Below are 12,218 nucleotides of genomic sequence, written 5' to 3' on the forward strand. Positions count from 1 at the left end.
AGATTCATTTGGTCATGCTAGATTGATCTTTGTCCTTAATGTTAAAAAAAAAAAAAAAAAAAAAAACCTAAAGTAGGCAAAAAAAAAATATATATTTTTCTCACATTTGAGAAATTCTTTAGTTCCTTCAATTTTATTTTTTTTTTCAGCGAACCAAATACCACCTAACATGCAGCATTAGTGAGGGATTAAAAATAGAGTTGAGGATTACTCCCTCGTCTCTCCGACTCTCACTGCGCTAAACCCCAGAGCCCATTTTTGGGAAATCGCGGAGAAAATGCAGAGATGGTGTTCCAAGCTCCGATCTGTAGCCGTTCTCCGTTCAACCCAACAAAAACCCTATTTTCACCCCTATCGTCTCCTTCACTCTTCTCCCAATCTCCTACACAAACCCCTTTTCCATTCACTAATTTCTTCCAACTTTAAACATCTTCCTTATGCCCACCTTTCAACTCCTCTACCCTCAATCGCCGCTCACTCCTCTCTCTACCCTTCCTCCGTAAGTTTTCAACTTTCTCTGTTTTTTCTTGGATTTCATTCTAGGCGTTTTATTTTAACCTCTGAAGATTTACTCCTGTTGTGTCCCTTAATTTCTTGATTTCTGGTTGGTAATGGTGAAATGGGACATTCATATTTCTGAAAATGTTTCATTTCTCAATCTTAAAATCCATAGCTCCACTTACGGCTTGAAAAGCCATGATTTTTCATGAAGCTTAATGGGAAAATTTAAGCTTAGAAGTTTGTCAATGCAATGGAAGAGTTTCTGTTATCTGAATGTGATTACACAAAGGGCTGTCTTTGACCCCCGAGCTAGGAAATGTAGTAATATTAAAGAGATCAATGATCTGCTACTTGAATTTGCTGAGTGACATTTTTTTTAAAAAAAATATATTTATAATTGCTTTTACTACTTTACTGATGGCAGTTATTATTATTGTTATTACTATTATTATAATTATTATAATTATAATTTAATTTGACAGTTAATGCAAGTGCGGCATATTACTGCAAAACAGAAGAAGAGGAAGTTGAAGAGTAGGAAACCAATGACTCCAGTTGTATCTAAAGTCAAGAAAATAAAAATCAAGGGCTACTCGTATGTATAATCTTTTGAAATTCTTGAAATTTGTGTATGTATTGAGTCACATATTTATGTGTATGTGATGTGGGTGATGGCTGATTTGCTCTCAATTTGATGCATTAGGTCTTTTAAGGACAGATTTAGGGTGATGAAAGATGGACAGATAAGGCGTTGGAAAGAAGGGAAACGACATAATGCACATTTAAAGGTCTGATTATCATTTTTATGCTGGAAAAATTAATACTGATATCTGGAAATGAATAATCTAATGAAAAATGTTCAATATTTATATATTTTATCAATTTATTTTTTAATATTAGGATGACTTGTATAATCATACTTTTAACTATATTCTCATGATAGCTTGATTTTAAAATTAATTTTTATTTACGTGCAAATCAATAACTACTTGATGTTCTCTAACTTGATTTATGCCGGTGATAATTCAAGTAAAGACCTAATTTTTTCTAAAGAAATTTGAGATTGTATTATGAAAGGCTGAAAACAGCTGTTTTTGGTCAAGTTAGCCGAAATCCCAGGTGATCGTTTGTTCAATGGTAAGACTTTGAGTATTCCTACTTATAGAAAACAGTATTCCTCTATGAGTGAACTTGAGATCTAGAAGATATAATAGTGCTGGGAGACTCACTTGCACAATCCTACATTTTTCAATTGCTCAGCTCTACTGTCATAATGTGATGTTTTGATTGCATTAACCCACTCTCCTGGTCAGTTATATATGATGCTTGTTTGTAGTTAAAGTGGAATATAAAATCTCAAAGAAACAATAAACAAGCCCTCAGTAGGCAGTAGTATTATATCTAGTTATATGGAATTTCGAATTGATGTTCACTGGCTTATTATGTTCATGGTCCAGGGTTAATGCAGTTTTGAGCTACCTTTATTTTTCGGTTTTCAGCTTGTGCATCATCGTTAGTTTCTTAAAGATTTATGAGTTAGCATCTATTTGTTGGATGATAATATGTTTGGTATGCACATCTAGTTTGGGTCTTGTGAAAGAATGTAATTAACTAATAGGGAACAATAGAAGTGGTTAAAAGTCTGACAAAACAGTTAAAGACTAATGCAACTGAAGAATGGACAGAGTTACCTAGCAGAATGGACAAAAAAAGATAAGTTATCTGACCTAGTGGGAACTTTGATGAATTGTTTTTGAGTTACAACAATGACTGAAAATGTGGAAATTTGCATTTTATAAGTTATGAATTTGAGGATGTTCTTCTCTTATATTGTTCTGGAAGATTTTTTTTTCTCCTTTTTAGAGTTCATAAGGTTAGAGGAGGGAGGGTCTAACAATGTAGGGTATATGCCTGCTCAAGTTATATCTAAAATCAAATTAACTTATAAAAATTAGAATAATTTAAATTGGTAATGAAGTTGGGTGGGCTGATGCTTACAAGGAAGCACTGGATATGTATCTTTGTTAGAAAAAAAATATACATTCTCTTTAGCTTCCATAGTTTCTTAGAGAGTTTTAAATTACATTACATTTAATGTATAATGGCCAATTGAGTTAGATGATGCTTTGATGCATCCCACATCAGCTGCAGATGGAAATCTGGGTCAAAATATAAATTTTGGGTCAAACATACATTAATGAGCTAGCTTTTGTGGTGTAGTTAGGGCCTAAGTTCATATTATGCTATTTATGGAAATAGTTCAAAACCCAAATGAAGCCATAACCTAAAGGTGCATTCACTTCTTTTTCTTTGACAATCAAAAGGTCACAGGAAACACCAATGGTTGAGAAATGCTTCTTCAATGTTAGTTGTGCAAACATAGTCAATTTTGGATGTTCCTTGAGGCCAAGAAGATAGAAAAGAGCAGAACAATGTAAATAGGGGCTCTATGTTTCAGTCAACAAAATGGAGTTGAACTTCATGGAAAAGGTGAAAATGGACAGCACCAAAACATCGGAGAAATGACCTAATGAAAATTGGGTGTTTTTGTTTGAAAGGTCTTAAATGCACAGGGGTGAAGGAAGATTAAGGCTATTGCACAACATGAGAATCTTGGATTCTGAGGGTGGACAGTAATGGATTTCATTAGAAGTTAGAGCCTAGGTGCACTGGTTGCAGTTCATTTAAAGGGTGCACCTTGTACTCTGTTAAGTTCTACTGATATGATAGAAGTGAAATGTGGATACATGGATTAAGTATGGAAATGCATTTGGAGAAGATGATAAATGTGGGGAGTCTATACCATTCAGGTGAAACAGGGAAGGTGGTGGTGTAAAGAGGCGGGGAACCAATTGGTGAATTGAAACTAGGAAATGAATTGCAGAATAACAGATAAATAAACCAAGGAATATCAAAATGATATCCTCCAGCAAGTTACAGAACTATATAACTTACTACCTCAGCTGCAAGCTGATTAATCTACTAAGCCCTGCCTTCTAGAGATGGTCCTGATTTATACTATGTAAAATTAGCATGGTGTATCAATTACTGATTACATAATTAGTAAATCCCTGGTTATATGCTTCCTTGAATTTTGTTATTTGTATGATTTGATCAATTTTCTTTTTTCTGCTTGATTCCCTTTCTTCCTTCGTGAGTAAACTAGCCAGTACTTTTGAAATTTGGGAAGAATTACCCAGAGCCCAATTACTGCTGAAAGGCCTAAGGCTTAGTTAAACCGAGCCCAATCCTCTACAATGGTGAATCCTTGATTCATTTCGGTGTGTACTGCTTCTTGACTCTTCTGCAATGCTTCAACTCTAGCGTACATTTGTGTAAATAAGCAAGTAGCATCAATTACTGATTAGTGATTACAATTTGTAAATACCTGATTATATGCTTCCTTGAATTCTGTCATTTGCATGATTTGATTAATTTCTTTTTCTCCCTGATTCCCTTTCTTCCTTTGTGAGGAAACTAGCCAAGGCTTTGGGTCTGTATTAGAAGGTTAGATTGACAAAGAATCAATGCTAGGGAGTATTAATAAGGTTGATCCGTGCAAGAATGTGAGGGAAATATTATTTGGTTGATAAAATCTTTTAGTGGATATTGCTACCTTTCTAGAACTTCCGGCTGAGGTACAAGTACCCAGTTGCGACCATTGCACTACCTGACTCTTTCATAACTTGTTCCAATATCAATCATCTACAGCCAATATGTCCACTCTGCATTGGCTTCTCACCCGTTTTGCACTATGCCCGGCCTATTTACGCTGAATGAAAAAAGTGACAGTTCCCATCTTCCGGAACATTGTTGCTAGCCTGGAATTATTTATTAGGTTTCATAAAATTGGAGTATAATTTTCTTTTAAGTGATATTGATCGAGAGCACAGACCTTTTGTGTTCAAATCAATTACCTATTTCCAGATTACTTCTTTGTTTGCTTTAAGATATGAGGACTTGGACAGTGTAATACTCAATTGTTGGTTTTATTTTAAAAGTTTCATTCGTAACGAACTGTATTAAAGTAAGGTACTGTGGGTCATTCATACAGAATATATTGTCAACTCAAATCTTCTTGTGAATACTGTAAACTCGGTTTAATAGTATTGCTTCTTGCTGCAGTCTAAGAAAGCTAAACGTAGACTGAGGAAACCTGGTACGGTCCCTTTGGCTTATGCAAAAGTGATGAAGAAGCTCAACTTTTGTGGTTGAATCGCCTGAGCATTCTCTCCTTGGCTTCAGAGGGGTATTTTTCTTGTAGTCGTCATTTAAAATTTTTGACTACCTAGAAGGTGTAGGGCAAGACTAGCTAGCTTGATATACAATTTTACTTGATTTGAGCAATGATGAATAACTTTGGTTTTAAAAGAGTAATACTACATGTATTCTCACTTTTTTTATTCTCTATTGAGTTGACATATTAAGATGGTTCTTGAAAAAAGAAGTTGGGTTTGTGTTTTTATTTTTATTTTTGCCTTTTCTTTCTTCAATAAATTTATTGTAAGGGTTACATGGAAGCAATGAAAGTAAATTTGTATTAATTGTGAATCGCTGTAGACAATTTTTCGCAAAGGGTGGGGAAGCATCTTTTGACACAATTTTATTATTAAGCATATAGATATGTATACGGTCAAAAGACAGAAATCGAAATAATTTTGGAATGAATAACAAAAATAGGAGAGTTTTAAAAGGTGGACAATTTTAGAAAAAACTAATTTGGGACATGTGTTTCTTGTCAGAAATGCATCTCCGTATGTAGAATAATAGAAATGCATTTTCACATTGTTTGGTATTCATGAATAAAATGCTTGAGAATTGAAAGGGATGGAGTAAATAAAGATTAAAGGTCCTTATATAATACTAATAATTACAAGGACAAAATAGTAATTCACTTTGAAATTACAATTATTCCATTCTGCCAAAGAGGAGTCACGTAAAAGGATGGAAATATCTACAAGTTGACTTTGAGCATCCAAACTTTTGGTTTTAATTTGTTAGCAATTAGAGTCGAGCAGGTAAAAAAGTTGTACATATATATAAATATAAATAAATGCACCGAGAAACTATATATGAAAATGGATATTCAATTCTTGGTTTATTAAAAGGAAAGAAACTGCATTAATATGTGATTAGGTTGACATGAAAATCAAAGTTACGATTCATGTGTACATGCAACAACGTAACTAACGTGCTAGAATTGAAACACAAAAAACAAATGGGCGATTCGATCATCGATCACAACCTAATTAAATTAAATATATGTTGACGACGTGACTTAGCATATATTCTCGTGGCCGGCCGGCCAGGAGATATTAATGCGCGGATGAAGGCACGTTGATTTTGTCGTCCTTATAAACCTGCAGGGACCCAAGCTTCATAATGTCGATGATTTGTTCCTGGGTAAGCTCAGGAAGCTGTGTTTTGTTCTTATTCTTGTTATTCCAAGTATTATCTTCTCCCAGAATGATTACAGCTGCAGGCGGGGTTTGCAGTACAATTTCTGGGAGTTTTTGTTCCCTAGGGCTAGGGATAGTCTTCTTCCTGTACATGGCGTACAGCAAAATCTGAAGAATTCCAAATACGAATCCCAACACGTTCGGAATCTGATCAATTCCACATACATAACATTAGCCACAGCTGATAAAGAAATCAAATTAAATATATACTAACTAAATTGTTGGGCGGGGCTGGTAATTAAGTGGTAAAGGCCAAGTCTAACACTAGGTGGGATGGTGGGGATTGTTGGGGAGGAGGTCGATAAACATAAAGGCCCAAATCCAGCACCCAACATCTCAAAAATGTGTGCGCCTTCACTACTAATTATAGATTTTGACATAAGTTATAAACATTTGATCCTAATAAGTGGTATCAAAGCAGTTCGAACCCTAACAATAACATAACATTTAATTTAAGACTAGTTGGTGCTCGGATAAGAGAATTGTTGGCAGAAGCCCGTAAAAATACTGTTTGGTTCTAGGAGGGGGAATTGTTGGGTTAAGGCTGATAAACTTCGGGTCAAGTCCATCAGGCATCTCAAAATGTGAGCCTACTTCGCTACTAGCTAAACACAGTAACAACATAACATTTATGACTAGTTGGTGCTAGGATGAGAGAATTGTTAGGCGTAAGTCGATAAAAGTACTTGTTGGTGCTGAGAGTAAGGAGTTGTTGGGTGGAGGTCAATACTTTGCAATAAAAGTAGTGGTTGGTGTTTGGAAGGGAAATTGAAGGGTGGCGGTCGGTAAAGGTGCACCTTGCATTGGCCAAGTACATTTGATTAATTAATTTGATAAACTTACAGCAATATTGAAGTCTTTTAGTAGAAGACCATAGAAGAACCATGCAACCGCACTTAGTGTGAGGAAAACCGATAGCAAAAATGGCATATGTTCCACGCTCTTTGTTCTGATTACTTGCCTCTGCATAAATATATATGTATTATGAAAACGAAAGGGTAAAAATATAAATTTCGTGCATAATAATATATATAAATTTAGGCTTAATTACCAGGATGCACAATGGAGCTACGAATACGCACAAGGAGAAGACCAGGCAAATCCATCCCACCACTTGTGCACGAACTACGCCTTTGAACAGAAACTGCGTCACCAGAACTATAGCACCAAAACCGCCAAATACCGACGCCCCAAGTAACTTCATCGTATGTATCTGCACCACCCGTACGACGTTAAATTAACAACCAACCAGGTAATATATATAGGGTCTGGTTCAGTGCGAACAGATCGACCTTCCCGTGTGGACATGCGGTCATGTCATCTCCAGATATGTAAATTAAAATGCACCACTATGTGTTACGAAATGGACCAGTGGTATATTTGTACATTTCACCCTGGTGCATTTCTGAGGGTGTATTTATGCATGCCTAATGATGCATGGTTGCACGTCCCAGGGTTGCGGTGCATTTGTCCATTCTCATTCTAGTGCTTTTTTAATATGTTGTGGTGCATTTATGTATATCTAATGGTACAATCTACACAGCCGCATGGGAAAGCCATATATATATATATATATATATATATCCGTGCTTAGGCGCGAACTAAAGAAATGCACTGCAACTACTACACGAATGCACTGTAACTACTTCCTTAGTGCTCCCGGCATGTCTGGGAGTAGTTGTGGTGCATTATATATATATAAATAATAGAAGAGTTAGTTTACCCTGGCTTTGTTTGATGCATAGAAGAGGAAGAAGCAAACGTATAAGGTTTCGATGAAGCAGCCGAAGGAGTTGATTGTGATGAGAAGAGTAGTGTTGGATTTCAGAAATGCATAGTAGATCCAAAGCATGGCACTGAATAGGGCAACCACGTATGGTATTGATTGAAATCCCTCCGTCGATTTCTTCTTGTAAATTTTATAGAACGTAGGCCTGCATGCAATCAATGGTAGGTTACGCTGTGGTACGTGTAATTAATTAACTATTTTTTCTATGATAAAATTAAACAAATTAGGAAATTCAAATAGGCAACGCATATATACTCACAGTGGCGCCAGGAACACGAAGAAGGAGATGATGTTTCCTGCCAAATTCCCACCAAAACGTACCCATCATTATAATTATTATCAACACTTGCAATATACTATACTTACATGCATTTCATTAATACTAATAAAAATAATGAAATTTTAATATGTCGGGATGTAACCTCCGTAAGAACAAGTGATCAAGTATTGACATACTCCGTACAATATTAATTAATATCACCCAAATACTATATATGTATAATTGTAAACAATTAAACACTGCACGGGTTTAGAAATCAGAATGACGACTAAAATAACTAATAACATCTAACATTTATGAAATTAAAAAAAAAAAAAAAAAGTAATTCGGGACCGTATACATATATACATCTTGCATTGCTTTACTAGAAGTACTAAAGAAAATGTATATATATAACACTATAAGCACAAAAATCATTGACTTTTAACAAAAAATAATAATAAAACTATGATTAATATAATTACCACAGAGGCCAAAGATAAATGTCCAGTGATCACCGGAGAAGACAGCCATAGTTCCTAAGGAAAAGTAGAGCTTAGAGATTTAGAAGCTAGTGTACAAATAACTAGATTTGATTTGATTTGAATTGCTTGACAATGAAATGAGAAGTTGCATGTTAACCTATTTATATAGGAGGGTGGCAAATTAAAGCAGTTGCCAAATATTAGAGAATTATTTAATACAATTTTTATTGCGTTTATATTATTTGGTTATTCATACCCCCCACCACCCCCTTTTTTCTTTTTTCTTTTGCCAAAAAAAAAAAAAAAGTTTTGGCCCCACCCAAGCTCTTTATTAGATCATCCTCTGAGGCAAGGGCACTAAGGCTTTTACAACTCTTGCGCGGAAGTGTTTTGTGTCTTTTTCCTGTTTTTGATGATTTCCTTTAATTTTCCAATCCAAAATAATATATAATAATAATTCAATAAAGGCCAATGAGTTCTTGCCATTTGGCACCAATAATAGAGGCAATTGGGTTGTTGTTTGTACTATTGCCCCATCAGAAGAGAACAGTTTCAGCAATGATGGGTGATATAGATGTATATAATATATCATCAAGAGATATGTATGTGCTTCAATTTATTCATTTTTTTTTTTGGGTGGGTATTGGCTTATCTTCACTTTATGTGGGTTATGTCATATAGGGTACATAATCTACACATGAAATGAAAGGAAATGGATCACTTTTGTCTCTTAAATTGATATTGATTATACATATGATTAACTATAATATTGGAAATGCATTTCACAAATCACAATGCTCAAATAGCTAGCCTCTTTAATTTTTGTGTCAAAGTTGAAGAAATATTGATAATAATAATTTCAATTATTGCATTGCTATCTTTTTTTTTTTTAATCAAATATATAATTATGTTTTGCTATTTGAATAATGCTTATTAGGTGGACTATGGTCTATACAACTGTGTGGACAATAAATAAAGTATATTATTTTATGCATCGAGTATATCATTTCTATGAATAGAATATATTTTTTTATACATAATTTTTATTATTTGAATGTGTACAAAATAGTATGAAAATTGGTTGAGAGTTAATCATTTATATGCATAAAGTTTACTATTTGTGTGCATAGAGTTCTCTATTTGAACATATACAAACTGCTTGAAGATTGATTAATTAGGCATGTATATTATAGGCTCATTTATGTTATACATGAAGTTCATTATTTGTAGAGCACAATTGAACTTATTTGTAGAGCACAACAGAAATCATTTTCTGTTGACAGGGGAAAACAGTGGTGTTTTAGGCGAAAATGACTTTCGTCAAATTTTGGCGGAAGTCATTTTCTAGACAAAGGCTACACCAGCAAGGAGGGCTTCTGCCAAAACTACGTCCGGCTCTCTTTTCCGGCGGACTGGTTTCTGGAAGAAACGAGTACTCTGGTTTTCGCAGGAAACCATCGTTTTTTTAAAAACTTTTTATTATAAAAAATTATTTTTAATATTATTATAAATATTTTTTATTTTAAATATAATAATTAAAATATTTAATTATACAATTCTCCTCATTTTTTCAGAAAATGAACCAAACACATCAGGACAGTTTTTCGGAATGCAACGAATTACTGAAAAGGAAAATATTTTCTAAAAAATGACTCATCTTCCATAAAACATTTTTCAGAAGTCATTTTTTTCTAGTTTTCAAACACATCCTTAATTACTTAGAAATATGATATTCAGTAAATCTAGATGGACTATTTGTATGCATAAAGTTCACAATTTGTATACATGCATAAATTTCAATATTTGTGTGTAAAAGTTGCCCTATTTGAATTATATGGAGTATTATATTGTCAGCATTTGTTTTATAGTATTCAATGTAAATATATGTGATTGTAGACATCAATACAATGAACTTGTGGTTGAGAAGCATCCAAAACTAATGGTTTCTTTGACATTAGGTTTGGGGTTCAAGTCCTATTAAAAATACATGGTGCTTTAGTCCTCATAAATCTATAGTAGACCAGGCTTTGTTACGGATTAATTAGGATTATTAGTTGTAATTTATTTGTATTTGGTATGATTGTTTTTTTTTAAAGAACTACTGACTCAATTACAATGTATTCTGCACAACGAGTCAACAGTTGCCTCCGCTGAGGCTCGAACCCACTCCTATCATCCATGTGAGAGTGTTAATCGGGACACCGGATGTCACTTGACCACAAGGTCTTTGAATTGGCTACACAAATGATTGTTAATGATCGAGTTTTAGGAGAGAAAGTTGAGTGGATATTTTACATTTGTTTAAAAATCTTTACATTACAAAAATCTGTATTATTAGTGAAATGTTACATACGGAGTATAATGTATTTTTACAAAAAAAATTCGGGAAAGCTTGATATAACAAAAATATGTATTATTTGTGAAATGTTATAATGTTTTACATAAAAATAATGTAATTTTTATGACGATGTCGTGATGTTTGGTAAATAGTTGTTAGCTTATTGAGTTAGTAGGTTTAACTAGTTAATCACATTAGCTGATTGTAGAAAGATGTTTGGTAAATTAGATGTTAGCTGATAGTTGATTACATTCAAAATGATTTTTTTTCAAAAAAAAGTTGATCGGAAAAACTACTTTGAATAGCTTTTTAAATTTTAGTGTTTTGGAGCAATAAGTTATTACAAAAAGTTAACTAGTTAAACACTTATATTGAATGTTTAACATTATAGTCAAATAATTAATAATGAACAAATAAATCAAAATGAGGTGATAAATACCAAATAGGCCTTCTTCTTTGTCTAGTACATCATATCTGCATGGCTAAATCAGTTACACACATGCACAGACACATACCTTTATTAACTTTTCTCAAATGGCCCCTGTTATACGTCAAAAAGCACATTACTTTGTACAATTTGTCTATCTACTGTGTTTCACAATAAATAAATAAATAAATAAATAAATAAATAAATATATATATATATATATATATATATTTCAATTCTCTCATTTTTCTTTCTCCCATCATATTACTTTTTCCCTAGTTTTCTATGTTTTTTTTTTAAAAAAAAAATTTGTATTCTTTATTATCTGTTTTTTAAATTAGAGAAATGTACATGTAAATATATACTTATTTTCCTTTCTCCAAATTTTTTCAATTTTAGTGAACAATTTCTCTCGTTAGTAAATATAACCATAATATTCAAACTTCAAAGGTTGGATGTTTTAGTTTGTATACAGCTAATTAATTGGCACTAAATATATAATGAATTTTGGTATCTGATAAGACTTGATGAATATTTAATTCACCTTAATCAGAAGAAATATTTGTTTAAATATGATTAATATATATTTAGTTTATAAAAAGTGATGAAAGGATTGCCAATAATGGTTGGATATTTATTTCAATTTAATGAACTTTGTACGTAACATGCCATGATGCACAGAGAAACTGAGCTAAAAGTGTTACAAAGTAACTACATGCCAACTACCATGCAGTGTGATAGCATCTCGATTATCATTTTAAATGTGTGGTCATCATCATAGGTTCGAACCCCAGTAGTCGACAGATACTACTCCGTAAAAAAAATCATGAGTATTTGTAAGATTTTATTAAATTCTTCTAATCTAATTATTCCGATCGAGAGATATGCTCCAACAAAACTTGATGAAAAAAAAAGCTATAGAAACGTATAAGATCGATAGACAATAAATCTAATATTGAA

At 33.2% G+C, this 12,218-nt stretch overlaps 2 protein-coding genes across 2 annotated transcripts; one reads left to right on the forward strand and one right to left on the reverse strand.

Annotated features, from left to right (window-relative positions):
• The first annotated feature begins 182 nt into the window (after nt 1-182).
• LOC116001049 lies at nt 183-4,966 on the forward strand. The gene is made up of 4 exons (XM_031240954.1): nt 183-499; nt 984-1,096; nt 1,205-1,289; nt 4,627-4,966. Exons 1-4 carry the CDS (start codon nt 278-280, stop codon nt 4,714-4,716), a joined length of 510 nt encoding a protein of 169 aa, XP_031096814.1. The 5' UTR covers nt 183-277; the 3' UTR covers nt 4,717-4,966.
• Nucleotides 4,967-5,570: 604 nt separating this feature from the next.
• On the reverse strand, nt 5,571-8,621 carry LOC116001517 (bidirectional sugar transporter SWEET12-like). Its single transcript, XM_031241392.1, has 6 exons — nt 8,494-8,621; nt 8,009-8,045; nt 7,684-7,894; nt 7,012-7,173; nt 6,804-6,923; nt 5,571-6,107 (listed from the first exon to the last, which is right to left on the reverse strand). The coding sequence occupies exons 1-6, from the start codon at nt 8,540-8,542 to the stop codon at nt 5,817-5,819; spliced, it is 870 nt and encodes a 289-aa protein (XP_031097252.1). The 5' UTR covers nt 8,543-8,621; the 3' UTR covers nt 5,571-5,816.
• Between the last annotated feature and the right edge of the window lie 3,597 nt (nt 8,622-12,218).

This window comes from Ipomoea triloba, chromosome 13 (assembly GCF_003576645.1).
Source record: "Ipomoea triloba cultivar NCNSP0323 chromosome 13, ASM357664v1".
NCBI classification, from domain to species: Eukaryota; Viridiplantae; Streptophyta; class Magnoliopsida; order Solanales; family Convolvulaceae; genus Ipomoea; species Ipomoea triloba.

Bases quoted from the DNA above. Each gene is read 5' to 3' on its own strand.
- LOC116001049 (XM_031240954.1), top strand. From the start codon at position 278: ATGCAGAGATGGTGTTCCAAGCTCCGATCTGTAGCCGTTCTCCGTTCA. The intron at 500-983 runs GTAAGTTTTCAA...TTAATTTGACAG, and splicing joins CCTCTCTCTACCCTTCCTCC to TTAATGCAAGTGCGGCATAT. The intron at 1,097-1,204 runs GTATGTATAATC...TTGATGCATTAG, and splicing joins ATAAAAATCAAGGGCTACTC to GTCTTTTAAGGACAGATTTA.
- LOC116001517 (XM_031241392.1), bottom strand. From the start codon at position 8,542: ATGGCTGTCTTCTCCGGTGATCACTGGACATTTATCTTTGGCCTCTGT. The intron at 8,046-8,493 runs GTAATTATATTA...GGAATTTGGCAG, and splicing joins ATTTATCTTTGGCCTCTGTG to GAAACATCATCTCCTTCTTC. The intron at 6,924-7,011 runs GTAATTAAGCCT...ATATTTATGCAG, and splicing joins TAGCTCCATTGTGCATCCTG to AGGCAAGTAATCAGAACAAA.